This window comes from Nanorana parkeri, unplaced genomic scaffold, assembly GCF_000935625.1.
Source record: "Nanorana parkeri isolate BGI_ZX_2015 unplaced genomic scaffold, ASM93562v1 scaffold708, whole genome shotgun sequence".
Lineage (NCBI taxonomy): Eukaryota > Metazoa > Chordata > Amphibia > Anura > Dicroglossidae > Nanorana > Nanorana parkeri.
Window position 1 is genome coordinate 119,683 of NW_017306976.1, and position 17,067 is coordinate 136,749.

Consider the following 17,067-nt stretch of genomic DNA (forward strand, 5'->3'; position numbering starts at 1 on the left):
ACTGACTGGCGGAACGGACGGGGAGGGGGCGGGTACAGCTGGCTCTGCCTCTAGATAGGCAGAGCCAGCTGTCACTCACGCAGCTGGATGGATCCAGACAGTAATGTCGGGATCTGTCCCGGCTGCGGCGGTCTCAGTATATAGGGAGCTGTAGCTCACGATATACTGAGCTTCGGGTGATGGGAGGACACTAGTTTGTGTCCTCCCGTGACCCTTAGGAGAACTATGGGGAAAAGCCCTGACCCCATAGTTCTCCTTTGATATCTGTATATGGTTTTCTGTGGTATTCACATAGAATATTCATAAACTCATCCGAAACAAATGAAATTCGGTTTTCGTCCGAATCCCGAACCGAATTGAATTTCGGATGCGAATCCCGAAATATCGGAACCGAACCGAATTTTTCCGCAGCTTAGATGTCTATTTATAAGTTTATAACAGTTTACTGCTTTCTATAAGATCATTGTCTGGCAGTATATTTTGATAGTAAAATATATTTTTGTCTGTTAGTTATTCAGGTCTGGGGTACGACTTCTGCAGAGTTTCTGATTACACAGTTATACCGCTAAGCTGCAGAGAGGCTTGTGAACACCAACCAAGCCAAGCCAACTGGAGGCTGTTAAACTGCAAAGTCCAAAATCCGCTGGGATTTAATGAAAGTGTAACAAGGATCCCTGTGTGATTTGGGTGTCTCGTCTGCTTTCTAGTCATCACATGAAATAAGACATTAAAATGTGAATATACCGATGGATGAGAACATTCCTTTGAACAGGGCGATATTGCTGGACTGAAATCCCACCGGCCCTGGAGAAGAAAATAATGATATAGATAATTAATCATTTGTATGATACTTTTTGGCACAGGGATATACTGTACAGTAACATAGCTGCAGACATGTCACCTGACCAGGGCAATGAGATATTGTTGATGGACATGATGGGGCCGCTTTTGATGAAAGCTGTTATTATTATTGTACAGGATTTATATAGCGCCAGCAGTTTGTGCAGCGCTTTACAATATAAGGAAGACAAGATGTAAGGAGAGCCCTGCCCCTGAGGGCTTACAATCTAAAAGGGGAGGGGCCGGTGATACATGAGAAGGTAGCTGTGTGGGGATGAATTGTTTGAGAACGTGATGGTTCAGTGGTCAGGTTGAGGTGGGATAGGCTTCCCTGAAGAGATGAGTCTTTAGGGAACGCCTAAAGGCAGTCAGAGTGGAAGATAGACGGACAGGTTGGGGTAAAGGGTTCGAGAGGATGGAAGAGACTCTAGAGAAGCCCCAGAGGAGAGCATGGGAGGAGATGACGAGGGAGCTGGAAAGCAGGAGGTCTTTGGAAGAGCGGAGCCGACGGTTAGGGTGATACTTTGAGACAAGGTTGGAGATATAGCCGGGGGCAGAGTTGTGGATGGCTTTGTAAGTCGTTGTTAATATTTTTAATTTTATGCTTTGGGCTATTGGAAGCCAGTGCAGGGATTGGCAGAGGGGGGTGCAGACACTGGGCGGTTGGTGAGGTGAATGAGTCTAGCAGCTGCATTTAAGATAGGCTGAAGGGGGGAGGAGCCTATGTAGTGGTAGCCCAATAAGGAGGGAGTTGCAATAGTTAAGACGAGAGATAACAAGGGAGTGGATGAGTAGGTTTGCGGTTTCTTTGGTGAGGAAGGGGCGTATTTTGGAGATGTTAGGAAGGTGAAGGCGGCAGGATTTGGATAGGGATTGGATGTGGGGAAGAAAGGTGAGGTCCGAGTCAAGGATGACTCCTAGCACCTTAGCATATGGGGGGAGGGTTGGATAGTTGTGTTAACAACCTCAATGGAAAAGTTGGGGGAAGGTGCATGGGAGGGGGCAAATATCATGAGCTCAGTTTTTGAAAGATTGAGTTTTAAGAAGTGTTGTGACATCCAGACGGACATGTCAGTTAGTAGATTAGTGACACGCAAGGACACAGAGGGGGTGAGTTGTGGAGTGGAGAGATATATTTGAGTGTCATCGGCATAGAGATAGTATTGGAAGTCATAAGCGGGTATTAACTGACCAAGGGAGGAGGTGTAGATAGAGAAGAGAAGGGGTCCAAGGACAGAACCTTGGGGGACTCCTACATAAAGAAAAAGAGGAGGGGTTAGATTTGTAGGTGTCACTAAAGGAGCGCATAGATAAGTAGGAGGAGAACCACAAGAGAGCAGAATCTAGTAGGCCAAGCGAGTGGAGGAGCATGTGGTCAACAGTGTCAAAAACAGCAGAAAAGTCCAATAGCAAGAGTAAGGAGTAGTGGCCGTTGTTTTTAGCAGTTAGTAAGTCATTAGTGAGTTTTACGAGGGAGGTTTCAGTGGAGTGTATGGGGCGAAAGCCGGACTGACAAGGGGTCGAGAAGGTTATCAGCGAGGTATCGGCTCAGGCGGCCGTAGATAAGGTGTTCTTGGAGTTTGGAGGTGAATGGGAGTAAGGAGATTGGTCTGAGATGGTTGAGGTTGGTAGGGTCCAGTGATGTTTTTTTGGGTATTAAGAAAAGATCTTCTGATCTATCACATCCTCTTCTCTTTGGGGAAAGCTTTCCACAAGATTCTGGAGGGTGTCTGTGGGAATCGTGGCCCATTGAGGCAAAATAACATTTGTGAGGTCAGGTACTGTTGTTGGATGAGAAGACCTAGCTCTCAATTGGCCTTCCAATTCATCCCAAAAGGTGTTCCAGTAGGGTTGAGGGTTGTGTAGGACACTTGAGTTCCTCCCCACCAAACTCATCTTGCCATGTCTTTATGGAGCTGGCTTTGTACACAGGGGACAGTCATGCTGCCACAGGAAATGTTCTTCGCCAAACTTACATAGTTAGTTCTTCAATGTCTATTGAGTTCAACCAACAGAAAACAAATTAAATTAAAAACCTGCATACACAGAACATTAAACCCATACTTGATTCAGAGGAAACCAATAAAACCCTTATAAAGCAGTGTCTCTCTCCAAAGAGGACAAAAGTTTCCTTCTGATCCCCTAAAGCAATTGCATACTTCCTGGATCAGCAATCTATGGTGTTATTTTAATATTGTTATTTTTTTTTATAACAAACTACAGCACTGTAAGTTACCATCTCCCATCAAAGATACAGAAAAGAAGCCTTTCCATATGCAAAGATAAAACCTCTTTCCTACAGATGCAGAGGGTGGAAGGGTGCCCCTTTGTCATTAGCAAAAACCTCAAAGTGTTTAGCTTTATAAAAATTTCACTGAATATACTGAATGACCAGGTTGGATTTTTTCTCCTCAGATGGCACATTGGGTATATTCCAAGATGACAATGCCAGAATTCATCGGGCTCAGATTGTGAAAGATTGGTTCAGGGGGCATGAGACATCATTGTCACACATGGATTGGCCACCACAGAGTCCGGACCTTAACCCCATTGAGAATGTTAGGGATGTGCTGGAGAAGACTTTACACAGTCATCACTCACTGCTCCCATCATCACTACATGATCTTGGTGAAACATGAATACAACTCTGGATGGAAATAAATGTTGTGACATTGTATAAGATATCGAAAGAATGTCACTGCGATAGTAATCCAAGCTAAAGGTGGTCCAATGAAGTATTAGAGAGTGTGACTTTTTCGGGGGCCAGGCCAGGTGGTGACAATTTTCGGCTGATTGTTTTGTTGTTCGAGCTTTACATGTACATTGGTCCCTTGTTCTGAACACTCGGCGCTGTTGGTTCTGGTAATATCTTTATTGATGTTAATTGAATCCTATTTGGATAAAAGTACCATGAGTTAAAAAAAAAAAAGTAGTGGTGGTCTTATGTCATCCATCTGAGTGAATTTAGCCTCTTTTTATCCTCTTTTTATCCCCGGTCTCTTCAAACAAAAATGTATTCAGCACTGGCCGTGCCTTTACATTTTGTCCCCAATGGCTTGAATGGGCTGTTTATGGAGACTTGCTATACAGCACCGTTCTTTTGGGACACAATGCACAGGAGTGGAAAAGCAGTGAAGACATTTTTACCTTTCGGAATGTGAACAAGGCTGGAGTCCACAGCTCTGGAACTAAGGTGAGTGAGCAGCAGCGAAGGGGGGTTGATGGTGGGGAGGGGTAATGTAATTTAGCTAAGGGAAGGTAGGTATATGGTTCAGTGAAAGTTAGTTTAGAGGTCCAGCTGTCCTTTAAAGCAACCCTCTCTGTTGCACGTTCACATTTGACATTGTGTAAACAGTGAACAAATTTTCTCCTGGTGGTCTCCGGCATCCAACAATCCCCCCCTCCCCCTCCCGGGTGTAGCCATCTTACCGTTCACATGACATAGAGAAGATGAAGTCAGGCTGTCAGTCAGTCACAGCCCACATATGAAAGCCACCATTGCCCTTCCTGTCACAGTCATATGTCACCTGTCTCTCCAAAAGTCAGTGGTCAGGGGATGGGTTGGAGATGGAGAAGAGGGCTTGGCTGTTGACTTTTACAAAAAATTGGAGTTTGGGGAATGAAAAAGTCAAGTTGATTGATTTAGAGTTGCTTTAAATAAAAGAAACGCTTGTCTTTTAATGGTTGACTTACACTCATGAACCGCAAAAAAGTTTCCAATTCCATGTCCCGTTCCATGTCCATAATTCAGTCCTACCTCCCATAGGGCTTGCCTGGCAAACACTTCTATGACTCTCCCTGCCGGAAACATGAAATAACTGTTAGAATCCAAACATGCATAAACATGATCTATCGGTTATAAAAATGAGGTTTGTGCTTCAGTTGTGGGTCACATGACCCAAGACAGGTCTATGTTAAGCATGCTGATATCAGCAGTCTTCTTACACATTGACTGAAGGCTATGCTGAGGTCAGCAGTCCCGTACGATTCGGCTGTGGCTTCAAGTCATGTGATCTAGGACTGGAGCATCACAGAACTTGTTCATTATTGCTAAATGAAAACAATGTTTAGAGTTGGATCCTCATGTGAACATGAAATCCAAATGACACTGCGCTCAAGTGAATGATCTATATAAAATGTTACATAGTTACATAGTATTTGAGGTTGAATAAAGACATTAGTCCATCAAGTCCAACCTATAGGATGATACAGATCTGACAAGTTTTTTAGATTTCATTGAGCTAATTTGTGTGTATTCCATACAAATTGAACACAGCAGCTGGGTGTATCACTATCACCATAGTGCAGGTCCACTTGCACACACCTCATGTGAACATACCTGATGTTTGTTGTGGAAATACAAGTCTACTCAGTTCAATATTCCCCATCAGGACCCGAGTGTAAGCTTCCTAGAAGATACAATAAAGCCAATAAACTCAACAAAACAAGCATCACGGTTTCTTCATTCCTGTACCTGAAGGGGTTGCATGTCCCATCGAGCAGTAACTAGTATAATATCAAGGAAACAATTAGGAACGTTCATAAAAAAAAATAGAAACTGGCATCTGAAAGGGTTACAGTTGGGGGCACAGATACTTTCTACCCCCACTGTTTCCTAAACTGTGACCCATTCATACACTGCCAGTCCAAAAAAAAAAGTCACACACTCTAATATTTCATTGGCCCACGTTTAGCATTGATTACGGCACACATTCGTCGTGGCATAATATCCATAAGCTTATACAATGTCACAACATTTATTCCCATCCAGAGTTGCATTAATTCTTCACCAAGATCTTGTAGTGATGATGGGAGAGTCGGAGCGCTGCGTAAAGTCTTCTCCAGCACATCCCAAAGATTCCCAAGGGGGTTAAGGTCTGGACTCTGTGGTGGCCAATCCATGTGTGACAATGATGTCTCATGCTCCCTGAACCACTCTATCACAACCTGAGCCTGCTGAATCCTGGTCATTATTTTAAGACTGCTCTCAGAAGATCCAAACAGTGTCTTACATCTATGTCTTGACTATTGCAACTTCCTCCTCATTGGCCTTCCACTACACAGGCTCCTCCCCCTTCAGTCTATCATGAATGCAGCTGCTAGACTTATCCACCTGACCAACCGCTCAGTGTCTGTAACCTCCCTCTGCCAATCCCTCCACTGGCTACCAATAGCCCAAAGGATAAAATTCAAAATATTAACAATCACTTACAAAGCCGTCCACAACTCTGCCCCCGGCTATATCTCCAACCTTGTTTCAAAGTATCACTCTAACCGTCCCCTCTGCTCTTCGAAAGACCTCCTGCTTTCCAGCACTTTCGTCAACTCCTCCCATGCTAGCCTCCAGGACTTCGCTAGAGTCTCTCCCATCCTCTGGAACTCTTTACCCCAACCTGTCCGTCTGTCTCCCACCTTGACTGCCTTTAGGCGATCCCTAAAGACTCATCTCTCCAGGGAAGCCTATCCCACCTCAACCTAACCACTCAACCATCACATTCTCAAACAATTCATCCCCACACAGCTACCTCCTCATGTATCACTTCCCCCTCCCTTTTAGATTGTAAGCCCTCAGGGGCAGGGCCCTCCTTACCATCTTGTATTTGTATTGTGTTGTGATTGTAATGTCTTCCTTATATTGTAAAGCGTTGCGCAAACTGTTGGTGCTATTTAAATCCTATATAATAATAATAACGTGCATGCAGTAGGGTGTGTCTATTATGTGCTTTTAGATACATTTCCACCCAGCACCTACATTTTAATTTGTCTTTTCTCAGTCAGCTCTTTAACACAATTAATATGTCTTTTCTCTGTGTTGCAAATTGAGTAAAAACTGCAATCACGAGTCCATCCGGAAATTCCGATGACATTAAATTTGGAACAAATTTCATAGATTCAGTTGGGACCAAGCCTGCTCCTAAAGGTGGCCATACACTCTACAACCATCGCAAGACTTTAGTCTTGCGATGGTTGTAAAGGGATTCAAAAAACGTACGATCTGCCTATCTTGGACAGGCAGATCGCACTCTCGATCATCGCAAGCCCACCCCCCTGAGGGGCGGGCTTCCGATGACCGCAATGCTGAACGGGCAGTGTGCGCGTGCGCACACCGGCCCGTTCAGCATTTATCTTCCGAGCACCGTTCTAACCAGCCGAGAATCGTACGATTCCCGGCTGGTTTTCGAACATGCTGGTTCGACAGAAGACGTGCGACCGTACAGTAGAAACGGTCGCACGTCTCCGTTCACACTGCTCGATTATCGTACGAAAAACCGATCGCATACGATTATCGTACGATAATCGTGCAGTGTATGGGCACCTTTAGGCTGTTTCTGACTTATATCTGCTTTTCTGTTGTTTGACAGAAAAAGCGCCATCTCATCAGCGCCATCTAGGGGCCCTAGTGTTGTGCGAGCAGCATCCGCCCAGCCTATCTGCAGGGCAGAACATTTATAAATGGACCCCAAATGTGTTTTTTAGCTGGACACATTGGCTAGACTAAAAATTTGATGTTCAACGCTTCGCATTTTCAAAATCAGAAGACATTTCTCGCCATGGAGTGGCTGACTTGCCATTTGTGCTGAATAAACATACTTTTTCAAATGCAGTAGGTTTCCCCCAGTGAACGGTTCTTGTAATGTCAGTCGTTCCATCACTATAAAACATTCAAAAACAAATATTGTCTTCTTTTGAATAGCAAATATTAGTCCATCAGCTAAGTACATTCAAGGTCCTTCAAAATAAAAGGTATGCAACACCCTTTACAGAGTCAGGGGGTTGGGGTTGGTGATGGTGGAGCACGTGGGAGCGGGGTAGAGGGGACAGCACCACCAGCCAGGAGAGTGACACCATCCTCTGCAAGCTCTGCATCTCACGGCTCAGTTTATAGCAACCTGGGATGCTCTGGCCAGTATCCCACCCAGCTCCTGCAACCAGTGAGATCACTGATTGCTAGAAGCTGGTGGGACGACAGCCAGAGCGTCCCAGATTACTAAGAGGCGGACAGGGAGATGTAAATGGCCCTTACACATCTCCACACTCAACTCTTATCAACCAAGGATGCTCTGGCTGGAAAGTTGGCAGCAGGCACATTGTGCAACAGAACAGCCATGCCGCTTTGCCTGACGCCCCTCTCCATGTCACCCAAAGAGATGCTGCCTGAGGCTGCCTTATTATAGGGAAGGACCTGACCATGACCCTAACCAGCCAAAGTGGCTTAAAGCAAACCTGTGGGGTGGTAATTATGACAAGCCACCACTAAGTAACCTTATGTCCCAGAATGCTCTGGACAAAAAATTCCAACCGCAGCCAGCACCACCGCTGTATAACCTCACCATTTCCCACCACCTGTACTTTCCTATTGGCTAGTAAGGCCACCCCTTACATCAAAGGGCAATAGGAAGTCATGGCCAGTGGAACCATCAAAGCTGCAATTTCCTTTATAGAACCCCCCCGGATTTGAGGTTCCTTTAGCACTTTGTAAAATAGCTATATGCTTAAGTATTTACAGCCATCTGGAGGCTCTGTATCCTTTGTAAATCTGTAAAGGTTCTCATTATCCAGGTCATAGTGTAGCTAGTAGTTAATCATATATAGCTAGACTTGTTCTCTAATGCTGAAGATGTTCCACCACTCATCCGAGTGGCTTACTCAGCTCCAATGAGTGCTAGGAACATACCCCAGCATTTATACCCAAACAGGTGTCACTGATTTGTATAAATGATTGGGTATATAACGTTGAGATTGAGAATAGTCATGAGGAAAAATGACTTCTTCATATACGGCAGGAAATAGATTCTCCTTCTGCAGAATACTCACAGATATTGTCCCCCAGAGTCCACCAGGTACATTTCATTCACAGTCAGCCGCCGGTTAGTCTCATTGGTCGCACTGTAAAATGAAAAGATGGACTTAGTAGAATGACAAGTTCCTAAAAGCTCCTGTCATTTAATTTTTAGTAGGGATGCACTGATACCAAGTACAGTACTCGGTACAAGTACCGATATTTTTCCAGCTCCAAGACTAGACTAGAGAGAAATGTAAAAGTTAGGAGCAGCTGTCATGTGTAAGGAGCACACAGAGCTCCCGGGATTTGTACATCTCTGTTTTATTGTATGAATTTGTTTTTATAAATATAAATAAAGTGATGCACCGATACCAGTTTTGCGAGTACGAGTACTGATACATTTTTGTTTATTGTCATGTGACAGTTTTTATAAAACAATACAGACTGATGATTTCAGGACAGTGGTGGAGCGCCAGAGCCAGGTCCCAGCTGCAACCGCTGCAACCCTGGGAGTTCTCATGAAAATGCCAAGTATCGGCACTGGTATCGGTGCATCCCTAATTTTTAGGGTACACCTATACTAGATAAAAAAAAAGTCCAACAATAAGTCATGTAACCTACACCTGTAGCCCTTTTAACTAGTAGGATGACTCTGAGGGATAGTGCAATGTAACCCCAAACTCTGAAAATGAAAACAGAACGTCACCCAAATCTTAAAAATAAAAAAAAAAGGCACAATTAATAATTTTATGAAATGGCAACCGTATGATACATACTTACCTCTTCATAGACACTTACCTTACCTAGTATTCTGGCAAATGTTCCCTCATCTCCTCCATACCACCATCTTGAATAGGGCACTGTAATGTATGCCTCCCTCAGAAGGGGTAATGTGGGTCCTTAGCTCTCTAGACCTTCTAAGCCAACCGTGTTTGGCACACCTATGCTCTATCACGTTTCCATAGCTCATTTTTAGGGCTGGTAATGATTAAAATTTTCCTGTTCGATTAATCGAAATTTCTTTAAATTGATTAATCGATTCAATTTTGATTAATGATAACGCACATACAGATCCAACTACATTGGCCTATACACATACAGCACAGCAATGGAGTCATAAAATGAACTAGGATCACACTAATCCAGCACGTTATTCATCTCACGTGCCCCACTCAATATGGCCGCCGCTTGAGTGGGGCAACTCAGAATAATAACGTGCTGGATTAGTGTGATCCTAGTTCATTGTATTACTTCATTGCTGTGCTGTATGTGAATAGGCCAATGCCTTGGCTGGCGCTCGTGCAGAAAGTTTCTTAGGCAAACTCACCGGCCCAAGTGGCTCCGTCGGCTAACGAAGGGGGGAGGAGTCCGGTGACGTCACAAACATCGACATCACCGGACTCCTCCCCCTTCCCTTCCTTAGACTTCACGGACATAGACGTCACCGGACTCCTCCCCCCTTCCCTTCGTTAGCCGACGGAGCCACTTAGGGAAGGGGGGAGGGGTCCGGTGACGTCGATGTCCGTGACTTCACCGGATCACCGACGGGACTCCCGGAAGCCGGCGGAGAGGCGAGTGTTTTCATTAGCGATCAAAATAATTTTAATCGATCAAAAAGTTTAACGATTAATCGAGAAATGAATCTTTAATTTCTACAGCCCTACTCATTTTGTCTACACATTGCCATAGCATTGGCAAGGTAAGTAATAGCCGACATGATTCACACATTGGTGAGAAATACAGAAGCACAAGGCAACAAAGAACCTACTACTCCCATTATGCATCTGCCTCTGGGAGTCATGCCTGTGGCTGTCAGTGTTTTGCAATGCCTCATGGGATTTGTAGTTGCACCACAGCTGGATGGCCGGAGTTCGGCTTTAGAGTTATTGTTGGGATCTTCAAGGATCTTTGGCATTGAACAGCTTCACAATAAAAGCAGTTACAGAGGTCAGGGTTGGCTTGTTTTAAAACTCTTTTGCTGCTTTAAGAGCAAGATTAACATTTATAGCTTTTGCAGCATTACCTATAATGTGCGAGAGCCGCGTTCAAACCGCCTGCAGAAATGGTTTCAAAACTCGGTCCTTTAGAATGTGCCTGCTTCCTGTAAAATAATGGCAATTAATAACACATTAAAGGGTATATAACACAAACATTTAATACTATATATACTTGCAGGTTACCAGTCCTTAGATGTGGTGGTTGGTTCTCATTATTAAAGGAACTATGAGATGAGTGATTTCCACTCACCTCATAGTTCTAGCCAACCTGTGACAATGAGACTGTCACAGGTCGGCTCAGTAGATCGGGAGGTGAGCGAACACATACCGGGTTCGCTCACCTCTCGATCCTGTCACGGCTCTCTGCCGTGACAGGGGGAGGGGCTGGATTCCCCCCGCTCCGATCCACCAGCGCTGACTGGCGGAACGGACGGGGGAGGGGGCGGGTACAGCTGGCTCTGCCTCTAGATAGGCAGAGCCAGCTGTCACTCACGCAGCTGGGCGGATCCCGACGTCCATGTCGGGATCCGCTCCGGCTGCGACGTCTCAGTATACCGCAAGCTGTAGCTCGCGGTATACTGAGCTTAGGGTAATGGGAGGACGCTAGTTTGTGTCCTCCCGTTACCCTAAGGAGAACTATGGGGAAAAACACTGACCCCATAGTTCTCCTTTAAGGCTTTTTTTTTCCAGTGGCGATCCATCCACTAACCCACTACATGTCCTAAGGTGACAATACTCACTCACTGTACTTTATCTAAGGAGGAGCAGTGTTGTCACCATAGGATAAAAAGTGTGTAAGGACAGCAGAACAGCTTTACCTACCCGCATTTACATAATATAGAAGGGAAGGTCCTCTGTAGTTCAATGAGGAGAACATAGGCAGGGCTCATAATGTGTACATCAGAACTACAGCCATGCAATGGTTGTACTGGACTGAAATGCTTACTCTTATTTCATTGCACACTGCGAGCTTCTCACAATGGCTGGAGTATGTCCAGCATTATCTAGCACTTTACTCGATCATCACCGAGACCCAGCCCTGTACCTATAATGGGGCATCTCTTTGGGTCGTGTGTGTGTGTGTGTGTGGGGGGGGGGGGGGGGGGGGGGCGCTCTGCTGCACAATGTTTGCAGTGTATCTGTCGCTCCCTTTCTGGACAGAACGTCCCAGGTTCCTAAGAGCTGGGCGGGGAGTACATCTGTGTTATTTGCGCTCCATAGACAAAACAAGCACTTACCCCTTGATCAAATTGTATTTTCCTGGAGTACTTTAAAAGATCAGCAGAATAATAATAGCTAATCTGAGAAGAGGGGGCAAGGAGGTAATTAGAGCTGTTTAGGTTAACTAAGGGCTAACAAAAGGTTAAAGGAGAACTATGAGGTGAGTGCTTTTCACTCACCTCATAGTTCTAGCCGACCTGTGACAATGAGACTGTCACAGGTCGGCTCAGTAGATCGGGAGGTGAGCGAACACATACCGGCGTTCGCTCACCTCTCGATCCTGTCAGGGTGCTCTGCCGTGACAGGAGGAGGGGCTGGATTCCCCCCGCTCCGATCTGCCAGCGCTGACTGGCCGAGCAGACAGGGGAGGGGGCGGGTACAGCTGGCTCTGCCTCTAGATAGGCAGAGCCAGCTGTCACTCACGCAGCTAATGGCGTGGCCAGCTGATTTGAAAAATGTTCCGGAGGGCTTGGCAGCGAAAGGGTTAAGTGCACTGCAGCCTCCTGGTGGGGCAATCCTAAGGGACAGGGGCGTCCCAAGGCGCAGTGTCACCCGGAGCAGGTACCGGGTGGCACCGCGCCGTGACGCCATCGCTCATGCGGGCAACGTCGTTGCGCACGTGCAACCTCATCGTGCTTGCGTGATGAGGTCACACGCTGTTACCTGCCAGCGGTCATCTTGGTGATGGACGCCAGCAGAGGGAGGAGGGGGCATTCATCCGGCAGCATAAGGTATCCCGCCGGGTCCCCTCCTCTCTCATGCAACCGTCGGGCTCTCGGTCCACGACAAATTGCCCGACTTTTCAGAGGGGGTGACACCAAAATGACTGATTTTGGTGTCACCCCTCCAATGCCTGAGGAAGGGACCACTTGGTTTCCGAAATGTCGCTTCGAGATGTTACATCACCATAGTCAATAAAGAGATTGGCTGGGCTTCGCTCTGGAGTGCGAGTGACTTTTTTCTGGTTCTCTAAGATTTGCGCAGGTATCTGCAGTCGCTGCTCCACCCACCCTGTTTTATTGGGTACTTTCCTGTCAGGAGTGCGATGGGATATATCGAATTTTAACCCCTCCAATGGTGTCACCCAGGTGTGGCCCGCACCCCCCTAGTGAAGTCACTGCTGAGGGATATGACCTGGTGTCATCCTACAGCAAAGTAGCCAGGGGCCACTTGGGGCACCAGCCCATTTCTGATTGTGGAGTGCTCTGGTACAGATCAAGTTGCCACGTCAGGTGAGCCCATGTCACCTGCCAGGGATGTCTTTTCTAATGGGGAGAGGGGGGTCATGTGATGGTTGGGGCGATGTTGCCATGAGTACAGGGGGGATTTCGAGAGCCGCCATCCTGGGACATGGTTCTATTGGTTTTCGGAGGACACAAATAATTCCTACTGGGGGTCAGTGATCATAATATTATTTTATTTACTGAATATGGAGTTTAAAGATCCCATTCACAATGATATTGGAAGTCTTCAGATGAAGATTTATGGGGTCAAAACCAAGAAAGCAATGAAAGAACGAGCCATCGGAATATTAAACACACTTACGCTCGTCGTCCATCTACATAATGCGCACCGCTCAGTTCTGTCACTGTGTTGCTGGGGACGTTTTTCTCCAACCAGTTCAAATACTCAATGACCGCCACGGCATCTCGGATCTACCATACATGGGTGGAAAGAGAGCATGTCACTGATTGCCATGGGGAAAGGATGACACCAAGTACAAGACAGTGTGAGATATTCACCCTGCGAAACTGCCTACTTATTTTCTGATCATGGAGGCAAAATGAATGTTATTGATATATTTTCTTTGCAGGCTGAATGTAATGAATTGCTAAGATTGGAGTGAATCAGGAAAATACCGCATTATGGGCACTATATGCTGGTGTTCCATTAAAGATTGTGACTGGGTTGGAATGTGTGGTCATTCACGTAGTCACACATTTTAACGCAACCACGCCCAGTTTTATGGCGGTGGAATATGCGACCGGCAAAAGGTGACGAATTCCAACGCTTTCCCTGCTGTTCCAGGGCAGATCGGCATCGCAGATGGCATGCGCAGGAGAACCGATCTGCCCTGGAACAGCTGATCGGTCCTGAAATGTCACTTTTATACGACTTTGTGGAATGTGAGATCGCAGTCACAGAGTCGCATAGTAGCTTTCCACATTTAGTCCTGCAGAAGCAGGGCTAAATGTAGTGTGGGGAAGCAGATTGTACGTTTACAAGTGATCTCAGCGATGTCGCAGAGATCACTTGTAATAAGTCTACAGCCTGTCCGTCCTCTCCTCCCCCCCACTCGCTGGCTCCGTCCTCCGGGCTCAGCCCTCCCCCTGCTGCCGAGTCTCTCTCCTCTTACCGGCCGCCGATGCAGGAAGCAAAGCAGCAGGGTTAAAAGTAACCCTGCCGTTCCGTGTACACAGTGAGAGGGGAGAGCTGTGCTATGCTGTGCCGTGCTATGCTTTTCCTCTCTCACCTGTCACAGGAGTTCCAGCACAGCGCTGTGCTAGAACTCCTGTATTGGAGGTGACAGGGTCAATAAAGAGAACCTGTCACCTCCAATTTCTATCACACAGGGGATTGTTAGCTCCTGTGTGTTAGCAATAAAGTTAAGTGAAAAAAATTGATTAAAAAAAATAATTAAATAAAACAATAACAAATAAAATAATTAAATAAAAAAGCTGATTAAAAAGTAAAAAAAAATAAGAAACAAATTAATAAAAAAATAAGAAAATAATAAGATAAAAAAAATAAAAAAGTAAAAGATAAGACAAATACATTTTAAAAAAAAGTAAAAATAAAAATAAACAATAAAACATTTTTTAAAACTAACCCTGCCGCCCTGCCATCTGGTTGTCATTCTCCATTGATGGGGGGGATCCAGCAGTTAAAATGAGAAAAAAATGCTAAAAGGTATTAAAAAAAACTTCCAGAAAACGAATGGTTATCAGTGCAGTTGCTGAGTTGGGGGGGGATCGGTTTGCCCGCCCCTGAGGTTTCCCCAGGCAGTCACCTCATAGTCATACATTTACTGGTCATTAAAGAGTTAAAGAATGGAAAGTCTACTCACATGACAATTCTTTAATAACTCCTGCTCCTTCTCATTCTTTATAGATTTTGTTATCATGATCAGAGAGTAGTTCTCTGAGAGGAGTTTGTCCTGCAGATAAATCAGACAAGTATGAGTTAATAAAATACAATGTCAGGTGACTTCTAGGGGCCCTTGAAGGCGTTTTATATTTTATTTGGGAGAAAATAGCAATACAAATGTCAATATATATTTTTTATTTATTAACAGCTAAAGTTTAATCTGTGTACATTTTGCCTTCCCCGGAGGAGCAGACGTTCCTAGGCAGGATAGATTGGCATGCAGACTGCCCTAGTTAATGCCCACATGTAAATGTTAATTATTGGAAGAACTGAGATCTAATGAATGAGAGGGGCGGGGCCAGGGACAGTCAGGTTTGGAAGGACAGGACAAGAAGATGCTGGTTGTCCTCCAGCCAGGAAATGAGGCGGGCTCTGGGAACAATGGTCTGTGGCCAGGCCTTCCAAGTGGGGGTAAGATCACCAAATATAATGGGACTGAGGTTGCAGTACTAGGACAACCAGGCCTGGATTCCCCACAAGGCCACTGAGGTCAGGCCTCCGGGTGGCAGCGGTGTGGAATCCCCCGGGCGTTAAGTTGCCTTCTACATTTAGTCCTGCTTTGGGAAGGCAGGACTAAATGTAGTGCGGGGACGGGGGTGCATTGCGGAACCTGGCCTTGGGGCGGCAGGGAGAGTAAATCCGGCCCTGAGGACAACAGGAACGTCCTCCAGCCAGCAGGAAATGGGGCAGGCTCTATCTGACTTGCTGCAGCTTCTAATGCACATTGTGAGAAGATCCCAGTGTGCAGTGATATCAGAGGAAGCCATTTCAGTCCAGTAGAGGAGCCGGTACAGCTTAAGGCAAGGCAACAGTTCAGCTTTAATTAAATTATAGTCTCTTGGCAAATTCCACGACTTTATGCAGTACAAAGATCATTCATTCCAGTCTCTGACCCAGGGGACTTGTGCCGCCCATGCAAGGAAAGGGAAATAGCCAATCCCTCATAAGCTCTATTGTTTCCAATGATATTTGCCAGAAAATGATTATTGGACGTTATAAAGGAACAGAGCGACTGAACCTAATCGGAATTTCTGCCGGGAGCGATCATTTCCTCTTGATGAAGATGAACGTTCACTGACTGAGCTTCCCATTCACTGCAATCAATTTCTTAATTATATTTATATGTATATATATATATATACACATACATATATATCTATTTATATACACACACATATACACTGTATACACATATACACGCATACACATACATATATAACTTTTATTGAAAGGATCTTATATAAAAAAGTTGTATTGATATGTGTATGGCCAGCATGGCAGTTTGAAGCCCCCAGCACCATCATACAAACACGCAGGTCATTCCAAAGTTAAAGGAAAGCTATAGTCCTTTTATTGAATCTATTTATTTATTTAAAGGGATTGCAGTGCGTGCGTCATAACAAAAACCCCTGTGAACAAAAAAAGTGAACAGTAAAATCACTGCACGCAAAAAAAATGTGCACGAAGGTGATTGGCACAGTTCAAAAAAGGAGGGCCACAATATCCCTGAACCCCCCGGGGCACAAGGCTCCTGACAGGGGCATGACACTCTAGTCCACCTAGCGGTTGAGCCAGGCGGACCCCGAGCCTTCAGGACCAGCCAAAGCCGGTCCTCCAAGTATTAGGTTGGGGCTCTCTCAAAGAGAGTGGGAGAAGGAAAAAACCTGTAAAGGCCGCGTTCCCCCCTCCCCCCACCACAAAATCAGGGAATTCCCCCAAGAGACCTGCACCCTCCATAGTCCCTGGAGTGAAAAAGTGCTAAATAAGCTGCCATGTGGAGGATACATATAAAAATTCCTCCAGACTATCCAGAAGGCCTGCCTAATAGGCATGTCCAAGAGAAGCAATATGGTGACCATGTTCCCGGGGGCCACACTGTGGGGTCCCATACCCATTGTGTTTCTCTGGCACCCCTGGCACTCTAGTCCACCTAATGGTTGAGCCAGGAGGACCCTGAGCCTTCGGCACCAGCCAAAGCCGATCCTTCAAATATCAGGCAGGGGCTTTCCCAAAGAGAGTGGGAGAAGGAAAAAGACCCATAAAGGCCATGTTCCCCTCCCCCACACACATTAGGGCATT

The 17,067-nt window shown here is 45.7% G+C and overlaps 1 protein-coding gene across 1 annotated transcript in view; it reads right to left on the reverse strand.

The window, feature by feature from the left end:
• XPNPEP2 (X-prolyl aminopeptidase 2) overlaps window positions 1-17,067 on the reverse strand; it is a 49,664-nt gene that overhangs the window by 12,665 nt on the left and 19,932 nt on the right. Inside the window, exons 11-18 of the mRNA XM_018563896.1 lie at window positions 14,909-14,998; window positions 13,387-13,496; window positions 10,647-10,724; window positions 8,656-8,727; window positions 7,432-7,492; window positions 5,180-5,249; window positions 4,534-4,638; window positions 745-804 (exon numbers count right to left, since the gene is read on the reverse strand). Coding sequence (XP_018419398.1) covers window positions 745-804; window positions 4,534-4,638; window positions 5,180-5,249; window positions 7,432-7,492; window positions 8,656-8,727; window positions 10,647-10,724; window positions 13,387-13,496; window positions 14,909-14,998 — 646 coding nt within the window. The remainder of the gene's footprint in view (window positions 1-744; window positions 805-4,533; window positions 4,639-5,179; window positions 5,250-7,431; window positions 7,493-8,655; window positions 8,728-10,646; window positions 10,725-13,386; window positions 13,497-14,908; window positions 14,999-17,067) is intronic.